General features: G+C 42.0%; 1 protein-coding gene across 2 annotated transcripts in view; it reads right to left on the minus strand.

Moving 5' to 3' along the window:
• Positions 1 to 21849, minus strand: part of FCHSD2 (FCH and double SH3 domains 2) — a 117056-nt gene that overhangs the window by 23014 nt on the left and 72193 nt on the right. The window contains exons 9-11 of one of the 2 annotated variants that reach the window (XM_088158627.1): positions 7534 to 7656; positions 3357 to 3452; positions 2215 to 2286 (exon numbers count right to left, since the gene is read on the minus strand). In XM_088158627.1, coding sequence (XP_088014753.1) covers positions 2215 to 2286; positions 3357 to 3452; positions 7534 to 7656 — 291 coding nt within the window. The remainder of the gene's footprint in view (positions 1 to 2214; positions 2287 to 3356; positions 3453 to 7533; positions 7657 to 21849) is intronic. The other variant, XM_014888716.2, reaches the window with a different exon arrangement.

The following is a 21849-nucleotide window of genomic DNA, read 5'->3' on the forward strand; positions in this document are numbered from 1 at the left end:
GGCAGAAATCAGCTGGGCCACAGCTTTTCCTCATGTTCTCTGAGGAAACAGTGAATGAAAAACAGGAAAAAAAGACCCCAAAAATGAAATGTCAGCTTTTCAGGGCCCTTCTCCTCCTCTTCCAGGGACACTTTTGTGTCACCTGGCTCCTTTTCTCACGTGATAACCCTGGGATCAAGGAAAAAGCAGCTTTTCCAAACAGGAAACAGAGAAAAGCTGGCCAATTTCCTTTCTTTTCCTTTTTTTTTTTTTTTTTTTTGCCCTGTTCCTGTGGCTTATCTGTGAGCACAGGGACAACATGTTTTCCACACAGTGGATTTGTGTGGAATTAAGAAATATCCCTTTCCTCGTGGGAGGATGGGGGATGATGAAGCTGTGGAGTATCACAGCAGTCTCTGTGGAATGCCAACATGTGCTGCCTGCATTTCCTTGGTATTTTTAAAGACTCTTCTCCATTCTCTACTTTGCTGTCTATAAATCCATGTTGGGAATTCATTTCTGGAAGAGGATTAAAGCTTCTTAGGAGCTGATCAATAATTTCTTTCTGAATGTTTTCAAAACAAACCATTCCTTTAAGGGTAAGTGGTTTGTTTTAGGGATTTTTTTTAACTTCGTTTTTTAAAAATAACAATTTATGTCCATCAAAATGAACCAAGACAATGAAATCACCCGAGTAATTTAGTAACATGAACAATTGATTAAATTCAAGCTCAAAACAGTTTTTTTAGATAAAGTGAAATACCTGATTGATGTAAAAGATTTTGAAGTGGCTTTCTCTCTGTGGGCATTGAAAAGTGTACATTTTACCTAGAGCAACTGGGATTTTTGGGATCAAAAATCCTGGAAGTTGATGGAAAATTGTTTCACTCCTTCCTTTCTTAGGAACAGACCCTTTTCCAGGCTCTGAGTGGCACTGGGATCATTTTGAAAGCAAACTGGAGGATTGCACTGAAATCCTGGTAACAGCTCTTCTCTTATAAAACAGAAATTTGGGATGGACCATGTAAAAGTAGAATTTACATCAGAATTCAGATCTCCCCATTCTGAGCTCCATACCCATATTGTAACATTCTTCCTTACTACAGCCCTCATAATTCCAGTAACACTTAAATACTCCCAATTTTGAGCCCAGTCCCATTGGATCAGCCTGAAGAGAGCCCACAACTTGTTCTTGGAAAAGGTTAATATTAAACTTTGGATGAGATCTATTTATGACTCTACTTTCTTCTTTTAGTCCTTGGTGTGAAAATTATCATGCACAACCCACAGAAAGTAAAAGCCAACTGAGAAATCTCTGCAAAACATCTAGAAACAGAACATGTGGCAAAAAAATGCTTGGTAATTGTTCTCCTGCAATTAAATGTTGCTCCATCAATTAGAAAACTTCTGACCAATTCAAAATCCTGAGCAAGAGCCTGCATTCTCTTGTACTTTTTGATTAAAAATGGGATTGCCCAGGTAGGATCCTGTTAGCTGAGCAGAATTACACGGATCATAAAGAAGCATAATTTAATTATTATAGTGAAAACTGATTACAGCAGATTAAAAAGCTGCAGTGCACTGAGGAAATGCAGGAATTCTGCAGCCCCAAGTGGCTTAGCCAAGCAAAGGAGTGAGGAATTGGGACATGAAGGACCCATTCATTGCTTCCTAAAAATTCCTGGAGTGAGGCAGCACCGGCAGCACACGTGGACCCTGTGAGCCCACAAAAATTCTGTGCCACGGCACAGAGTCCTGGCAGCTGTCACACTGAAGAGTTTAATGGCAGTGACTTACAGCTCTCCTGGCCGTGGGGATGGCCCTCTGGAAAAAGAGCCAAATTAAATCAGCAATAGAGCTGCATTTCATCAGTGCACACTCAAGAGCCTGCAGTTGTCAGACAACCTTTCCCTCTCACAGAGGAGCAGCAACCAATTACACACAGCACTTTCTTGAGCTGTGAAATTTTAATTCATGCCCCAGCAGACTAGAATATCAATTACAAACCCCGTGCAAGAACACAGGAGAAGTGTGAAGCTGCCCCCCACGAATAACATCCTTAAATTGATTTTTCCTCCTTCAAATCTCATTGTGAAAAAAAGATTTTTTTTTTCCTTTTTTGTTTTATATATATATATAAAGATTGTGCATTCTGTTGCCACCTCTCCAGAGTGTAAAATCAGCATCCCACATGCACAAGGATAACACAGGGCTGACCAGAAACACCCCAGGTACCTCTGCTATGGTCATTCTCATAGCACTGACAGGTGAGGGCTCAATCTCCACCAGCTGAACTGCATTAAAACTCTGGATGCAGGGAATGCACAGGGAGGAGAACACAGCAGCAAAGGTTAGAGAGGCAGAGCAAAGACTCAAAAAGCTTCTGCTTACTGTTATCAAGAACAACCTAAAATTTATCACAGAATGTCCTGAGTTGGAAGGGACCCATCAGCATTATCCAGTCCAACTCCAGGCCCTGCACAGACACCCCAACAATCCCATCCAAGAGCATTGTCCAAACATTCATTTACAGGAATAACTGACCCTTTCAGGAATAAACATCAAAATCAGAGTTTGTTAAAAGGGAAATGCAAAGGATACCCAGTCAGAGGTGTCAGGGTGACTGGGAAAATCACTCTTATGCAGGTCTTGATCTGAATCACTTGAACTGCAGATCAGGACTGCCCAAGTCAGTTCCCTAATGAATTCAAGCCAGAAAAAGTTCGTATGCCTTAAAAGATTCAAACTTATTTTAAACAGCTGTTTCTTAAAATAACATTGGTAATGTCAATGGGATATCAAGAATCCACTTTAATCAAGGTGCTGTTTGGAAATGCACTTACATACCCTGATTCACTCACTTTTAATGCCATTAATGATTGCTGTGGAAGCAACACAGAAACCAAGGTAAGATTTCTGGGTATTATTTTGGAATGCAGTGTTTTAACACCATTTATTTTTAGTAACTCTCTCTATGTATCTCTCAGTATTCCTTGAGCAATTTAGGTGTGTAGGGACACTTCATTTGGCACAGTTGTAAGCCAATATTAGTGAATGTTATGGAACCTCACCAGCAGGATAAAAAGGCAACAAAATTTAGTAGGAATTAGGTTGAAAGCAGTGAAACACAGGACTGTTAGTCACAATCTGGAAGCCATAAAAAGATTCTGCTCTTTTGTGGGTGATGTAGAGCCTGTTTGATGCTTTTTTTTATCATCACCCACCTCCTGCAACCAGGCCACTCTCCCTTTCTTTCCCAAAAATACAGCACGAGGTTAAACCAGCCTGGGATACCAGTGATTCTCTTCCCCATTTATAACAATCTGCTTTAAAACAGAGCAAGGGGAAGGAACTGCAGGGATTCACAGGGCTCTTACAGTGTCACTGTCACTGGGCTGGAACTGGAAAGGCTGAGGTTTGTGGAACACGGAATTCTCCTGTAAGAACAGCTGGAGATTGTAATCCCGCACCACCTGAGGAAAGAAAAAAAGGTTTATTTAGTTTATTTCGTTTATTTCGTTTATTTAGACTCCTTGTTTCGTGAACTGAAAAAACTGGAGAGCAAAACCAGCACGGTTTCCAACTGAGATGAAACCTGCAGCAGAAGCTGGGGTGCACGAGTAGGGAATTGAGGGCTGAGTTGTTCAGGACACACAGCAGGTGACAAGGACCTAAAAGTCTCTGCCATTTACCTACAAAATGGGGAAAAAACCACCAACTATTAAATAGACACCCTCCTTTGTCACTGCCATAAATATTTTTCCCTCCTCTTGTGGGTAATTTCCTGTGCACTGCTCTTTCTTAAGATGAAAAGTCTTAATTTGGCAGAAATTATTAGTTGTGGGAGCTGAAAAGACTATTTGGAATAATGCATCCGAAATCAGTTACAAACTTCATCTCTCTATTAAATTGCTTTCAGAGAAAACTCTCCAAGCTTGCATTTTGCTGAAGCAAAACTCCTTCAGCTCCCAAATTTGTTTAATGATACGTTTCAGACACTATGACACAGATCCCTAAACAAACCTCTTATGTCACAATTTACACAGATTTACAAAGAAATACCCAGTGATTGCAAGCTGAAAAAATAGGATCGCTGGTTGAAGAACTCTTAGAGAGCATTCACTGCCTCAATTGATGAAAATGCATCAAAATTATATCAATTTATTACCAAACTGGGGGTTTACATGTACAAAGGAGATAATAAAGATGGTATTTATCCAGAAATAGCAGCATTGTGCATGACCAAGAACTCTGTGCTGCGTGGACAATGGGAAATAAAACTTGTTCTTTAATGCAGCAAAATGTTGATGCTAGTGTTGCTGAAATACTGAACTGTAAAAAATTAATCTCCAGTTAAAGAAAGTAAATAGTCCTCCAGGGCCAATAATACACTCATCTAAACCAGAAAAGTACATAATTACTGCTCCAATTTGAGCAGTTGAACATAAACACACTCAAATGGGGAGAAAACAGACAGGGATTTGCATCACGAATTCCCAGAAATAGAAATCCAGAAAATACTAAAGAAGGAAACATCTGCAGCTTCAGAGGATGCTCAGCACTGATCTGGCATAAAAATAATTTCATTTAACCAGCTATTCCATTGAATTGTCCTTTAGATCCACGTGAACACTGACCATAGCACACAACCCTGGGCCATGCCAAATATGTGGAGCTATTTTAACTTCAGTTAGGGAAAAAAAAAACCCAAATGAAGTTATTGAGGATGTGAAAACCTACACAGATATTTTAATGTGCTTTCCCCACAGAAATCTGACTCCCAAGCAACTCAGTTCAATGCAAAAAACTAATTTTTCCAACAGCACTCCTAGGAGATTTTTCCTCAAAGCCACAGTAAGTGGTTAAAAATGAAAACAACTGTTATCAGAACAGGAGGCCTGGGAGAATGTGCAAGCCCAGCACATGAAATCCTGCATTTGCACAAAATATTGGACAGTTGATAAAAAGAGAATAAAAAGGCTCCAAAGCAACACTGTATCATTGGGATTAAGCTGCAACTTTTCCAAATAGATTTCCTGTTATTCAGTGATTAAATCCATGTTCTTACACAGTTTCTTTCTGAATTCAGTGTCAATTGACAGGTTAAAACAGACCTGAAATGAAACATTAAATATATCCCATATGCAGAAATAAGGAACAGTCAGAGATGTGCATGAAGGGAATTATTTGCCCTCTTACCAGAAATCTCACAGAAACATTACCCAAAACAGCAAATGGAACTGAAGAAAATGTTCCAAAGAAAATCAGCTCTTTTTTCCAAAAGAGAAGTGCAAGAAGTACAAGTCTTGACTAAGACTGTTCAAGTGAAAAGAAAGTTAAATTGCATTTTCACAGAATCACACTTCCAGACTGGTTTGGGTGGGAAGGGAGCTGGAAAATCATCCCATTCCACCCCTGCCACGGGCAGGGACACCTTCCACTGTCCCAGGTTGCTCCAAGCCCTGTCCAGCCTGGCCTTGGACACTTCCAGGGATCCAGAGGCAGCCACAGCTTCTCTGTGCCAGGGCCTGCCCACCCTCCCAGGGAGCAATTCCTTCCCAGTATCCCATGGGAACTTTACCCTCTTTGGGGTCAGTGTTCCCATTCCAGTGTCAGTGGAATGACCTAGGAGTAATAAAATCTCCAAAGCCCCAACAAACAATGATAAAACTATGAAAAAGCTGCATTTTGTACAGAAAATCTGTTTTTTTAGCTGTTCCCCTCAATCTGCATCACAGGAGGTGACAGCCAGCCCTGCCCATCCAAGGAGCCATCCCTGGCACTTGTGGGAAGCAACTTGTGTTCCTCTAAAGGACAAATACAATTTAATTCCATCCTGCAAAGAGAAACACAGTTCAGATGGAAGAGCAAAAACATTCCTCCCAATGACCTGAAGTGTCTCTTCTATGCAGAGCCTGCCAAGCTTGTACTGCAAACTAACACAGAACAGGTGAAGAAGCATTCAAAACCCCCCATAAATATTTAAAACCTTTGCTTTGATGACAGGTTTATTCTAAATTGCTAACAAATTTATTACATGTTTAACAGCTCTTGCTGCTTCTGAAACACAGGGATGGGTTTTGGTGGAGGGATGGTGGTTTTTTTTTCTGGATTCTTTTTTTGGGCTGATTACTGCAACCCGGATCTGTTGTGGAAAGAAAGGATAAGCAAAGCCTGTGGAAAAATCTACCAGTCAATATATTCAGAGTGAAGCACACATTTTCAGTAGCAAAGCAACACCAATTTCTCTTCTTTGCATTCCTGAAGCACAAGGAGAGAAGCAAATGAAGTTGTAGAAACCAGTTGTAAAAGCCCTGCTCAGACTTGCCAGCTGGATCCACATTTTTGTCCCTTCTCCAGGCATTGTGCCCACAGAGCACAGCACACACACAACTGTTCCCCTCTCACAAACAGCCTGACTCGTGTAAAATCAGCCAGACCTGGAGCTCTCTGGCCTGGCTAACACAAACCACCCCGACCTCAGCACACTCCAGTGTCTGAGGAAAGCATTCCCACTCCAATGAACTGCCTGGATATGGCAGTTTAGAACTGGATCAAAGTCCCAACCAGGCAGCTCTCCGAGTATTTTGAACACAAACGATCTGATACAACAGTGAAAAATTAATTATGCAGGCATTATACAGAAGCCTGTTTAGCTAAAAGATTCCAAGGCAGCATTAATGGGGAAGGTATTTGAAGCAGACCTGAATAATACACCCCAAGGTAAATTATTGAGAGCCCTTCTACAACTGAAGAGAAAATGGTATTTTGATTATTTTTACAGTTGCTGCCAAGGAAATTCAAAGCTGAGGGTGAAGCCCGTTTTTCATGCCCTCACTTTAGATCTCTGAAGGTGTGAGATCACTTGCTTGGAGGTAAATAAGGAATGTGTTAAACGAGCTCTTGCTCCACATCTCTGTGTGAATGAGCTCTGTTTCTGGGTGGGTGGGTAAGCTAAACGTACAAAGGAATATTATGACTGCACCAAAGCAGCTTTTCTGAGCTCAGTGGCAATTTTTTTTTTTTTTTCTTTTTAGCCCAGCAGATGAATTATTTAAGTATCAAAATTACCCTGGAAGCAATCACGCCTCTCTCAGCCTGGCTGCTCGACAAAGCAAACAAACCATGTCTATGACAAGGCTCTAATTTGTTTGCTGTGTTTGCCACTCTTAATTCCAGGGAGAAAACAGCGTAATAGTTTGGATTTGAAGTTGACAGACAATTATTAAGAAATGATCCAAGCAGTTTCCCGGGGCTTTGCTCCAGATTACACCGTGCAGAACCCTCAGCTGCCATTTCCCCTCCCAAACGTGCAGGGTGAGGAGAACTGAGCATCTCTGGATGTAAATGCACTCAGGGGAAGGCAGTCTGGGTGCTAGAGGAAAAATTCTCCCCAAGAAAACTGCCTGGTGTGTTCTAACTTAACACCACTCAAGAGTAACCAAAAATAACAACCCTTCAGTTTTGTCATGATTTTGGAAGCAAATCTTAGGCCTGGGGATTTGTCCATGCTGTAAGGATTCAGTTACAAAGGATCATTCAGTTCAAACTTACCCTGCTGGAAGTCTCCAGTAAAAACTGGAATGTGTTTTGTACAGCTTGGCATGTCTCTAGTTCAGTCCTGCTGAATGCCATTAAATAATCCTTAAGGTGATCATATATATTTCCATCAAGAGCCTGCAGGAGGGAAAGAAATAAAGAAAATCAGGAATGGCAGGAAGAATCTCTGTATACAATTTATCATTATTCTCCCTGGGACTTGCAAGATGCTCACACCATTCTTTTTTTAGCAGATTTACACCTGTGAGGAGCAGACAGAGCCTGTCCCTCATTCCTGGCAGGAGGAATGACAGTGCTGGGCTCCCATTAGATGGCAGCACACAGCACTGCAACAGCATCCCAGCGATTCCCATCCAGCTGCTCCCAGGGCAGAGCAGCTCTGGAGAAGGGAATGTGCTCAGGGAGATGTCACTGCGGCCAGGGAAGACACCCAGGAACTGCAAGGCCACAGGGTGCTGCCAACAGGAGTATTCCTCAGGGAATGGTGCCAGGACACTCAACATCTGCATGTGACACTCCCCAGCTGTCTGCTTATCAAACAAGCAATAGCTGCCACTTCACTTTCTTCTGTGCACAGAAATATCAAATAAGCAATACAAATTTATCCCAAACACTGCAGTGACAGCAGAGCTCAAACCCCAAAGCTCTGTTGTAGGCAGAGGTGTAAAATCACATCACGCAGTGCAGGTAACACAAGTTCTGTGTTAAATCTGACTTTGCAAGTGACTGACAACATCATTTAAATATTTAACTCAGGATGTATTTAAATACATATGATACAGACTTTTAAATAGGTCATATTTCACAGAGATCCATTTAAACAGTGCCTTCGTGGAAACTGTGCACTCTCCAACAAACTCAAGAATGTGTTTCTCTAGAAAATTGTATTTCATTATTTAAAACATTTTGAAAATTTGAGGGGGGAGAAAAGAGTGAAATTGTGCAAGGCTTAAGGAATAGTTTCTGCCCCTGAAAAATCAAGGCCAACGTTTAAGGTGAGGTGAACAGACACAATAAATCAGACACAAATCCTGGAAGTGTCCAAGGCCAGGTTGGACAGAGCTTGGAGCAGCCTAGGGTAGTGGAGGGTGGCCCTGCCCATGGCAGGGATGGAACTGGATGAGCTTTTAAGTCCCTTCCAATGCAAAACATTCCATGGTTTTATGAAATCCCTCAGAACTCAGGAAGAACAGAAGAGATCTTCCTTCTGCAAAGTTTTCCCAGCAGCACACAGACCCCTTCAGTGAGGGATGCTTCGAGGAGATAATCAAATTGTGGGACTAGAATTCTCATGTCCAGACTCTGATATCCCAAATCTACTTCTCACTACACTATTTCCTTCATCCTCCACCTTCCAAGTGTAAAGGAATTTTTAGCAGAGGCAGATTGTTTCCTCCAGCCTTACACATCAAACCTGCCTCGAACTGAACAGTTCTATGGCCATCAGGAAACCATTATGCCAAACCAGGAGCAAACTGGGAATTCTTTCCAAGCCCCCACATTGTGACTGGTTCATTCAGCTGATCAAAGGCTGGGCTTGAAGGATCAGCAGCAAGGGCAGCTCCTGGAGCTGCCCTGGGAAGGATATTCCAGTATGGCTTGGAAAGAGCTGCAGGATAACTGCTCCTGGCTCCTGCAAGTGGTGCCAGCTCCACCAAACACTCTTTTAAATAGAATTTTTAAAGATTCTTAGTTAAAGGGTTATGTAATACAAGCTTAGAGTTGGGATATTGAATTGAGGAAAACATGAGGGAATTCCCAGCAGCAAATCCACAGGAAGCAGGCAGCCATACACAGAGCCAGGCTCAGCTCTTGTCTGTGCTGGTGTGGGCACAGCTTAGCTGGGATTCACCCTGAGCTGGCCCAGGAGGCTCAGTCCCAGGCTGGCATCAGGATTTGAACTTCCCTGTGCTTTTATCCCTGAAGGGACGAGCCCTGGGTGTCACCATCCCATTCCAAGGGCACTCCTAGGAATATTCACATCCCACACAGGCAGCCCCAACAGCAGCTCCGCCCTGTGCTCACAGAGCATACAAATGATGGGTAAAATTGCCAAGACTGCCTGTGCTCTCCCTGGGGGACCACAGGAAGCCTGAAACTCCCCCAAAACAGAACTGTCGACTTTTATCTGTTCCTCAAGCTTTTCAGCTCAAACACCAGGGCTGGAGTACAACTCTGCTAAGAAATGTAAATAAATAAGTTCAATTTGGCAAAGCAATTCTAAGTGCTCAGTTTGCAAAGCAGCTGTGACTTTTTTCATCCCACGATGCCATAAATGAGTATTTCACAGCTCCATATCAAACCCAAATGTTGTTTTTATGTCAAAGCCCACACAAAGAGTTCGTGTTGTTACATTTAAGTCTTAAATGCTGAGATCTGGGCTGGGTTTTGACACTCTGGGCGCTTTGCAGAGCCAGTGGAGAGAAGGTGGTACTTGTGTGTTGTGATTGATCCCTGTCCAAGATAGATGTCTAAAATAGGTCAGCTGAAAGGCAGGATGCCAAGGGCCTATTCCTCTTCACTGACCGTAAATAGTGCTCCCACAATTAGCTCAGACAGACACGTCAGGCACACACAGCCCAGCCCCACACGTGTTTATTCCCTCCAGTTATCATCCACGCAGCAATGGGGATGAATTCATGGCCAGCTGCAGTCTGCAGTTCAAGGAATATTAAAAAAAAAATAAAAATAAAATAAAATAGAGGGAGAAATATGAACTTCATTATTTCCCCCCTCCTCCTGCAATGACCACAGCTCTGCTGAGATGCCAGAACCACCCCCCAGCGGGATATAAAAAAATAAAGATATTTAAGAAAGAACATCAGAGCAAAGTGTGGCAAAACATCAGGGAGCACATGGGTCTGTCAACATGTGAGAACTGCATTACAGCCTGGCTCCTTTCATTAATTAAAAGCAGTTTCAATATGATGAAGTTCTTAAATACCGATGAGAGCTGCCAGAACTGTGAAGTTCTGAAAGTCACTACAGTATCACACAGGCATGGCTGAGAAAGCAGCTCCAACACGGGCTAAAAAGCTCCTTATGGCACAGAAAAGGTGACATCCCATCAGCCACATGATCAGAGAGCTGGTTGGTTCCAGACTTACAATAATAATGGATTTATCCTTTCTATAAAATGGTAATTATTACATCGAGCTGGATGTGTTCATATTAAAACAAAAGGTTTGACTTGCTGAACTGTAGGATATAAATTAACATTCACATGGGGTGTTACCAGCTGAAATTTGATTCACTTACAAACACTCTGACCCAAACTACTGAACATCACAGGTTTTGAAAGGAAAAGTCTTTTCAAAATTTCTCATCACACAACTTGAAGGGGAAACTGGGAAAAAAAAGCAAATCAAAAAACCCAACACCCATTATTCCTCTACAATGGCTTTTGTTCTCTTTCTGACTCTCCAGAGAGCACTAAATCACTTACTGTATTACAATCTCACTGAAAAACCTGTCTTTTTGTCAACTTCAAAAGGAAATCAAGGGGTTTAAAAAAAAAAACAACAAATCTGGCATCAAACCCAAGATAATATGAAGTTAAGTAGCACAAAATTACAATTTCCAAGGATAGAAAAAAGTCACTGTTTTTTTCAGGAATCATTTCTTTACAGAATTGCCATACTCCTAGAGTAGAGGTGCAAAATTACTTCCCCCTGTGTCCAAGCTTGAGAAGCTAAAGGCTGGAATTAAGGCTGAGAAGAGTTGAAACTGTTAATAAATGCAATGGACACACAACCAAATTAAAGCCTATTTTTAGAAGAAATCCTATATACTAACTCAAACCAATGAAATTATACACAGAGGGAATGGGACAAGAACATTGTTCTGATTTCAACATCCAAGTTTCATGTGTAATTTTGAGAGTTTTTCCCAGAAACAAAACTTCAGTCCCAGTTCAGATCATCAGGGGTTGTTGGTTTTTTTTTTTGTTGTTGTTTGTTTCAAGAGATGATACCAAACATTTTGGGAATTAAGTTTTAATCATTCTACATTCCATGAAAATTCCCTCAAAATCAAATATGTAAATGACAGTATTTTAGCTATTATTAGGACATTTGGTTGCCCTCAGGAGGTTGTTAATCGTTTAAAATAACATACAATGTAGAACAGCCCCTGTGTAGAATTTTCATCTTCATTTATGTGACTGACTTCGAAATCTCTTCACTAAAATATTTGCAGGTCTCAGCCACTCTCCATTTAAAAATTACCATTTCAATATCCTGGAGAAGACAAAGAACAAGCTGAACTACTCTCTATTTTTTATTTTAAAACCAAACAAAAATGAAAAATGGAAACTATCTGCCCCACACACAGTGCAGACCAGAGCTGTGTGAAGCAACCAAGGCAAGTTTTCCCTGTTATCCCATTTATTTCTGAAATATTCCTGGTATTCTGCTCATGTTTGTCTTGCACAGAAACTCCTAAAAGCTGTGCTGAAGCTCTGGAAAATAATTTCACAGTTTAAACTCAGGTGTTCGAACTAAACCTCTCGTTTAACCACCAGGCACCAAAACCAGAGCTAAGTTAAAAACTCCCAATTAAAGGCACACTTGTAAAGCCATATGGGTTTCACTGACTAATTCTCACCAGTCTCATCTGAATCACCACTGCCCAGAAATAATGAGGTTTTTGCAAACACACATTTATGTTTCTATGCATTTTAAACTCCCTGACCCCATGCTTGTGATAAGAACCACTGCCCTCGAACTGGGGGTGTAATGGGAGATCTTTAAGGTCTGTTCCAACCCAAACCATATTATGGCTCTGAGATTAAGTTTTCATTTCAGAACATCCATCTTTCCCCGAGCTGATGCAACCTAGCAGTTTTTGAGGGCTAATTTTGCCACTGAAATCCTTGGCAAATGCTCCCTAAACTGCCACCGGAAACAATAGAACTGATGTGGAAGGCAAGGAATTTCCTTACATGGGTGGAGGGAACAGCACAAAATTAGAGCTGACCCTCCCCTGCCAGGGCTGCAGCCTGAAAACAGAAAGATAAGGGAAAGAAAAGAAAAGGGAACAAAAATCATTGTGTTTGTGGAGTGGTAACTTTTCTGTGGAGTCAATGGGATTGCATCCCGGTAATGTGACTTATTTTCCTGTTCAGGAGTCAAGCCTCCAAATCACAAGGGAGATGTGTCTCATAGATTGCACTCTCTATTTTACATTAAAATAATTTGGTATGTGAATATATTTGTATTAAAAATGAAAATTAAATTCTTTTACCACCCTACTCTCATTTGCATTAACCCCCCTGTTTTATCTATCCCTGATCTGCTTTGCTTTGAAAACCACTTGGAATCCATTAAGAACAGGGACTTGAGTTTTCATCCTTTGTTTTCTGTAATATTACTCAAAACTTTTCCTGACTTAAAATTAAAAACCCAACAATCTCAATTACAGAACAAACATGCTGAGTGAAGCTTTTTGAGTGTTTGTACTTGAAACTCCTGCCTCCAATCCATTAAACAAACAGAGTGATCTCACCAATGGCACAGGTTGGGACTTTTCAGTTGAATGATTTTGGTAAGTGAGACTCCACTGAGGAGTTTTAATTTTTATATGTCAGAAAAGATAAAATGAATATTACAAAGAAAGGTTGGGGTACAGACAATAATAATTTGTCAACAGATATTCTTAGAATTAAGGCATCAACTTCAATCTTTCTAGGGTGAGAAGTCTCTGTATTTTAGCCCAAACAGAGCAACAAATCTCCTTTTATCTGACAGTGAAGGATAAAGTATTTTAAAAACTCATCTAAAACTCAGAACAAAGTCAAGAGCCTGGCTCAGCTGGATTTGCCACACTCAGCACTACTGAGAGCTGTGAAATGGAACAGCACTTCCCAAGGACGTGAGGAGAGCAAGGAAGGAAGGTCAGGAAAACCCATCCTCTCTGGGCAACAGCTCCATTCCACAGCCATTTTCCTTTAAAAATGCTCATTCCCGGCATCAGTTTCTCCTCATACAGAAAAAAAGCTGCTTATTTTTCCTTTTAGACTCTGCCATCCCTACAGCATTTGTCACTGCTGAAATCCTTTCCTCCCCATCAAGACACCCCCAACGTAAAAGTAAATCAGGGCTGTGTTTGTCACCAAAACACGACATCTGTACCTGAATTCCCAACAAAGCCCAGATCAAAGTCTCAGCAGCATCCCTGAAAAACCTGCCTGGAGCAACGTGGAGCTGCTGGCATCGGGCTCCAGTGCTGCCAGGGATCCTGCAGGAACAACTGCACCCTGTCCACACCCATCACAGCTCTGAGGGCTGAAGCCTGACTCCCAAACGACAGGAAGCTGCTGCCCAGCCTGTCCTTTGCAGAAAAGGGAAAAATCCCGGTTTTCTGCTAAGCTGTGCAAGTAGAGAAAGCAGCTAAGAAAAGCTGAGGGTAAATCCCAACTCTCTCCCCTGGATGAAGAAGCGAGTGCTGGGCTTCCTTGGCCGACAGGGAGAGAGGAGCTCTGAAGTTTTAGCTCTGTGAAATTTTGGGATTTTGGGTTAACAGGAGAACAGCCACAGTCTGCATCCAAAGCTATGCAGGGCTAATCTAAAAAAAATTACCTGTATCTCAGGATAATCTTACACATCCAAAGGCTGTGCTGGTAAGTCTGCTTTAGTGAGGTCCAGATCCAACTCACTCGTGGAGTATCACTACCTGGTTCTGTCTGGGAGAATCTGAACTGCAGTGAGACCCTCCCACCTGGAGCACTGCATCCAGATCCACAGGAACGACATGAACCTGTTACCCAGAGGATGCCAACAGGTGTGAGTGAAGAAAGGTTTAAGAGCCCCTACAAAAAGATCCTCTCTGGCTTCTGCTCCTTCTTGAACTTGCACAGAAAGTAATTTAAAATAATTTCTCTGTCTCGCTGTCCTCTTGTTGCCAGGCTAATTAATTTCTCCCGTTTCTGTTTTCCCTAAATCCACATGCTGCATGGCCACATGCTATTCAGGAGTGCATTTGTTCAAACCAGCTCTCAACAAGCAAGCACAAGATATTCCAGGGACGTGCCCTGAGGTACATGAAAAACTGGGAATAAAACCAGCAGACCAAGAGGTAGGACGAGAAGAGAAGATAGGAATAGAATATAATGATAGGAATAGAAAACTATAAATAAATATAAATAATAAATAAAGCTTCTTTAAATCGACAAGGCTTGATGAAGCTCGGAGTTTCCTCTCCCCCCACACCCTGGAGGAGCTCTCACCACGGCAAAGATGGGAACAATGGACACTGCAAGACCACAAGAGCCCCAAGTTCCTTTCAGCTGGGTGCCCACAAACACACTCTGCACTTTCCCTTACCCCAGAGCTTTGTGTTTTCTGCTGTCAGGAGTTTGGGGCTTGTTTGCAAGTTCTTTGTTTGCTCTTATTAGTCACTTGATGATTGTTCTGCACATCATTTTGTTCCTTTACAATTTCGCCAGGGTCATTGTTTTTACTGACAAAACCTTTGTTGTTGGGGCGCTGCAGTCTCCTCCGAGCACAGAAAAATATGGAACAGCCACCAACAGATGCCTGTCACCCTCCCCCAGTGCAGGAAAAACGTCCCTTTAAAACAAGAACAAGCAAAATCAATGATAATAACAGGATTTGCCTCCACCACCTCACGGCAGCGCCCTGCACTTGTGACATTTTAGGATGAGGGTCTGGTAGGTGAACACAGGCACGGAAGGAAATGCCCTTTCTAATTCCTTGGAATTGCAGCAAGGCTGACAGCAGTGAGAGTTACCTGCTGGAGACAGCACTGAATTAACACTCCAGGGTTAAAGGACAATTCCACTGAAATCAGTGAGCACACCCTGATGTGAGACTGCCACAAGCATGGAAAACCAGATCTTCAAATTCTACCATGTAAGGCTTAAAAAGATAAAAACGGATTCTAGGAATATCTAGAAACGCATTTCCCAAAAGTATCTCCCAAGACTTCTTGGACCTAGTTTGCTTTTTCTTGCACAGCTCTGGAACAAATCCCCACAGGGATTCCACTTTTGACAGGATGCATTTTTAATAAACTGCATCTTTGCTTTGGCACTTCCTCATTTTTAGGGAAGAAAAAAAATATTCTGGCTCAAATCCAACATTTGGAAGACGACTTTGTGGCAGAGCTGTCACCATCATGATATTTTTGCATCTGGAGAGTTCAGAGTGCTCTGCACTGTTCATGCCAGTAATGGGCTTCTTTCACGTGGAAAAATGTGCATTTAAATCCTTCAGCACTTTGACACCATTTCTTCTCTTCAAGGATTCTTCTGCTGACCACAAGATCACTGTCATCATCACAAAATGTCTGAGGAACAGCAGTGGGGTGTGTGCTCTGTCTGGATTTTTTAGTTCTCCTTACCCAAAAATAAATTATTTTGCTGCTCAGCTCAACAAATATTTTGATATTTTGACATGAGTTGGGAGGTAAATTAAAGAAATGCACTTTGCTGGAGAACAGACCAGAGCTCATTATTTTTACCTTCTACAAAACCAAATCTTACCCAGAGAACCACCTCCAAGAAAGCTCAGGGAATTCTTCCTTACAGAATTCCATCCAGATTTACCAGCAGGTCTCCCTATGACCTCTCATGCTATGGGTGAACCATCCCTAACTCAGACACCAGCTTGGATAAATCCAAATCTTTTCTATATTACAACAACACGAGCTAAGGGAGAGAAATCTTAAACTTACACAGATGTGTACACGTGAAAATGCATTTCACAACAAATCCCAACGTTTCTCAATAAATATTTTCATTAAGATATTCTCTTAAAAACTATTTTCTTAATATGTTCTTTAAAAAATTTAAGAAGCAAGCATTTTCTTAAAAATACTCCCATCACAGATAAAATGCAAGTTAATAAAACTTGATAAAAAGGAGTTAAAAAAAAAAGGAATAATAAGATACTGAGCATAAACGTTCCTTAGGAGCTTTTGAATCTTGAAGTTTTTTAATCACCTGTTTTGCTGGGTTTAGGTTTCAATTAGTTGATTTGATCTCTGTATTACCATTTTCATTTACTTCTTCAGATAAATCTCTTCAACAAAACCTTTCCTGCCCCAGCACAGGCTGTTGTTCCCCACTGCTCCTTGGATTTACCATTTCCATCTGTTTGTTTTCTCTATGAGGCTTTAAATTCACCTGTATTCAGGGAACAGGCTACTCACAGGCTGCTCACAGACTAGGTTCAGGAATGGAAATGTCCCAATATGAAAAATTTCAACAATTCAATATATTCCCAAACGTTTCAGATTCTTATCATGCCAGAGAGATACAACCTGCAGTTTGATGTGGTCCTGCAAATGTAACATTGCTCTGTCTCACCCACAACACCAACAATCTTGCTGGGATATTCAGAATGTTCAGGCATTTTCCAACTCAAATTACGAATTCCATTAAATTTTATGCTAATGTATGAAACAATTAAGTACTATGAAAAGGGCAGTGTGTATCTCACACAGGGAACCCCACATTCCTGAACAGGCACCCTACAAAAGGATTACTCTGCCAGTCATGCTAAAATGCAAGGACCAAATACAACAAAACTATTTCTAGGAATTTTTGTCATCTCCACGAATGTGTTCTTATAAGGAAAATGGTCCAGAGTGACAGCCCTGTGATTATCTGCAATAATTATGGAATCACAGAACAATGACAGCAATTATCTCCCACAATAAAGGAAAAAACATGGTGGGGGTAATGCCAAAGGTATGGCAGCTGTAGTGCAGCAAGGAGATCAACCCAGGGCTCCCAAAACCCACTTGGGAATTCTGTGTGCCAATTATGCTTTATTACTTTCAGGAGTCCATTCTCACTTATCTCCAGGGGAATCACACCAACAATTTATGCCTGCACTCCTTGTAAGCACCAGTGGGTGAGGACAAAAATAATTTGAGCCTGAAGTCCATAATTAAAAATATTGTGAAAGGTTTTCCCCTCTCACAAGCAGATTCCCCCCACCCCTGTCCCAAAGCCTGGCACAGAATCCCCATTCCAAGCAGTATTCCTGAACAAGGATGGATGGATGGATGGAATCCCAGTCATGCCATATTCTCCAGAAGCTGAGAGGATTTTCTAGTCTTCCAGTGTTTGACAGGACAGTGCTGGGTGACAAAAATCAACAAAAAAATGAACAAAAATGGGATCTAGTGCTGTTAAATCTTTTAATTAAATCACGTCTGAAATGTGGCCTGATTGGGAATACCTAAATATAATCTGGTCTCTTGACAGTTTATGTTGAACATAACTGCATTAAATTTAAGCTCCTTTTCAAACTTATTTCAGCCCTGTAGGATTAATACTCAAACCTTTTTAAAAACTCCTTAATTTCTCAGTGCCAGTGCTCAGAGGCCCTCCCAACACTGTGTGGGCAGAGCAGAGCAAGAGACTGAAACCACACAGGAAGAGACATCCCAAGGATCTGGCAGGGCTGGAATTTCTTTGATACAAGGCTGTCTTTAGTGCTGAGTCTTTGCTATTAAATAAATTGAGCCTTTCAGCAAAGTTAATTCACTGAATGCTCCAATATCCCCTTTTAAATTAGAAATGGGGCTCCCAGACCCAGCCAGAGAGAAGGGTCTGTGCTCAGTGGGAATGTTGAGACAGAATCCAGGGATCTGTACCTGAAGTCACACGTGAGTATCATAAAAATACCCTACAATAATCCAGCTGAATGAACTGAGACTGAATCCAACTGGATGAACTGCCCAGTGAGAAGAGCAAAGCCTGACAGATGTGGATCAGCTATGAAAATATGGTGAATTATCTGGGTATACACAGAGCCACAACATCTGTCAACGTTTTATATACAGAAAAAGGTATTTCTCAGATTTGCCATCTTCTTTTTACGCACTTTTTTCTTGGAATTCTGTATTTTTGAAATTTATCCCTTATTAAATTGAATTCTCATATGTTAAATTATTATATGCAATATATAAAAATCTAGTGTAGTAACACTGTACTATTTTTTTAATAGGAGCAGTTTAAAATTTTGATTTCTAGTACTCTTGGGCTTGAACTAGAAACTCATTTTTAACTATCTCCATGTAGCTGGTTTAACACTCCAGTCAAAGGAAGCTTATCCAAGAAAATTCAGGCACCCAAATCCCAGAATATTGTCATGATTCCTCGTAAAAATTTTTTTTTCATTTTCATTTTGAATTGTTTTCCACTCCCCATGATTTTTATGTGAGATTAAAAGCCTCCAACCCAATACTGAAAGCTTTCCCAAAGTTTTAAAAATCCATGAGGATTTTTAAAAAGTGTCCTCATGGAAGAGTGCTGCTGGATGCCCTGGACAATGCTGGTGCCAAGAGGAAAGCGAGCTGGGATGAACCAGTGCATGGAAAAAGTTCCTCCCATTATCCATGAGCAACACTGGGAATACCAGAGAGAGATTAATTCCTTTAATTAGCATTCCAATCCTACAAGCAATTACCTCAGGGCTTTGATAATTTGTACAACATTATAAAATAATATCCTTGTTCAGCTGGATGACACCATTCCACCCATCAGTCAGCAGGAATTATGGATATAAAGAAGCCACTGGTAGAGAATATTTGCTTCCCTCTACACCAAGGGGCTCTAGCCTGGCTGCAGAGCTTTTTAAGCAGAGGTGACAGCTTGAAAAGATGGGAATTTTATTTTGGGGGATCAAACCTGCAGGTAGGGAGACAAATCACACTGGAGCATTCCCACTCCTCCTCCTCCTCTTCCCCTGACTGAGCTTCTGGGCCAGCTTTACAATCCATTATCTCCTTAGCAATTGGTAAAAATTAAATAGGAATTTTCAGCTGCAGGAAGGGATTCCAAGGCAAGGAAGTTTTCTAAAGACTGTGCAAAAACCAGAACTCAAGCAGCCTTTATCCACAGAGAGAATGAGCAGCTCCTCACCTCCAGCCATCCCAAAACACCTGCACTGTCTCCAAACACAGCAGAGCTTTGGAAGCTGGAAGAATAAAGAGCCCCTCAAAATGTGACAGCTGGGCCCTATGAAACCCTCAAAGATCTGTGGAAACTCTTCCCAGGTTTGCCTCCCTCTGGGCAAGACAGCTGTAGATTAGAAACCATTTTCCCCATAACTTTTTCTAGCATTTAATTAAACTTCAAATTCAGTGTGACATTTTCCATCTCGCACTTATTGGCCTTGTGCTATTTTGGGCCTCATCTCCTCGTTACAATTCTTCCACTGCTTTCATTATTGAAGTCACTCAGAAATGTTTTGTCCTGCCTCTGACGACAGAAGATGAGTCACAGGGTAACAGGATGGTTTGGTGGGAAAAGACATTAAAATCATCTCAATCCATCCCTGCCATGGGCAGGGACATCTTCCACTATCCCAGGTGCTCCCAGCCCCAGTGTCCAGCCTGGCCTTGGACACTTCCAGGGATCCAGGGGCAGCCACAGCTGCTCTGGGCACCCTGTGCCAGGGCCTGACCACATTCCCAGGGAACAATTCCTTTATCTAACCCTGGCAGTGGGAAGCCATCCTTTGTCCCTTGTCCCAAGCCCCTCTCCAGCTCTCCTGGCACCCCTTTAGGCAATGGAGAGGTTTCTGAGGTCTCCACATCTTCAGTAACTTTTACAGTTTAATATCTCATTTAATAGGACAAAAGCTGAGCGCACACATTCAATGTTAAGGATTATCCAGGCGTTTTTCCCCCAGTTTCAATGGAAACATGTCCGTTCCAGGTAACTCACTGAAACACCGGGTGGTTACATGTAACAGCAGAAAAAAAAAAGAAAAAAAAAAACGCCGAGGAAAAAAGTAACTTTTCCCTGCTGCTAAAAACAAAGCCCTCAGGCAAAAAAACCCCAGCGAAGGATGTGTTTGGGATGCTTTTCTCCACGAATCCTAAGGCAGGAATGCTGCACGTTTGCAGTTAAAGTGTGGCAGCCCCACCTGCATCCAAAGGGAGCAGCCCAGGTGCTTCCTGAGCCGGGCTGCTCCCCCGGAGCAGCTCCAAGGCTGCTGTCCGGCACAGCCAAGTATTTTGGGAACTGCTCTCATTGTGTTACAGTGTGGCTTTCAAACATGATGGCAGTTTCATTTCCTGCTCAGAATCAGCGGGCTTATGACAGCTGACCAAAATATCTCCAAGTCCCATCCAAATCCCAAACACTTTCTACAAAAAAAATCTTCAAACGAAAGAAGTTTTAGGTTTTCTGCTACCTCCCTCATCTAGATTTCCCCAGATTCCTTTCAAATAACTCCTTCCCAATCCTAACCCCTACACTGTGTTCGTTCCTGGTTTTTTTTCTAGCAGGGTTTGGGGTTTTTTGTTTGTTTTTTTTTTTCTTTCCAGTCATTTTCTTTGTTTTACATTCAGATTAAATATCTGATTTCATCCCTGACCATTCTCCCTCTCTGTCCCTGTGCTCAGGTGAGACCCCACCTGCAGAGCTGCCCCAGCCCTGGGGCCAACAGCAGGAGGACGTGGAGCTGCTGGAGAGAGTCCAGAGGAGGGCACAGAGATGTTCCAGGGCTGGAGCCAGGCTGGGAGAGCTGGGGGTGCTCACCTGGAGAGGAGAAGGATCCAGGGACACCTCAGAGCCCTTCCAGAGCCTAAAAGGGCTCCAGGAGAGCTGGAGAGGGACTGGGGACAAAGGGTGAAGAGACAGGACAATGGGGAATGCTTTTCTTTCATAAGCATCTGTAAAATCACACCGTGCTTTTACAATCAGCCCTTAAGTTATTTCTGTGAAAACACCGAAGGAAATCTCACTGAAAAGTCACTTACATTATCAAGAAATAATTTACTTCACCCTGAAAAAATGATAATTGTTTTCAGACAATTAAGTTGCCTTGAGATCTGTATTAGACTTTGTCATGCTGCTTGAACACTACATGGAGGAATAAACACGTGGATCCCTGAAATAAATGGGTCAAATGCTTCACCAAGGGATTCATTTGTGACTGGAACACGAGATGGGACAAACTGACTGTCACCAGGCCAATGTGACCATCACACTTTCTCATTTTCACAACAGAAGTAGCTGTGACTCAGACTCACTCCTGTGCCTCAAGGTCGCATGAAAAGTCTGTGTGATAAGCAAAGTGATTTTTCAGGGGGTGAGTGGTGGATTTGAAACTGAAAATGCATACTTCATCCATGAAAAATTGGACACGTAAGAACTGGGGGGCAGAGGGCACGGATGGATGGGATATTGGGAAGGAATTCCACCCTGTGAGGGTGTGAGACCCTGGCACAGGGTGCCCAGAGCAGCTGTGGCTGCCCCTGGATCCCTGGAAGAGTCCAAGGCCAGGCTGGACAGGGCTTGGAGCAAAGGGGACAGTGGAAGGTGTC

Source organism: Sturnus vulgaris, chromosome 2, assembly GCF_052056855.1.
Source record: "Sturnus vulgaris isolate bStuVul1 chromosome 2, bStuVul1.hap1, whole genome shotgun sequence".
Taxonomy (NCBI): Eukaryota; Metazoa; Chordata; class Aves; order Passeriformes; family Sturnidae; genus Sturnus; species Sturnus vulgaris.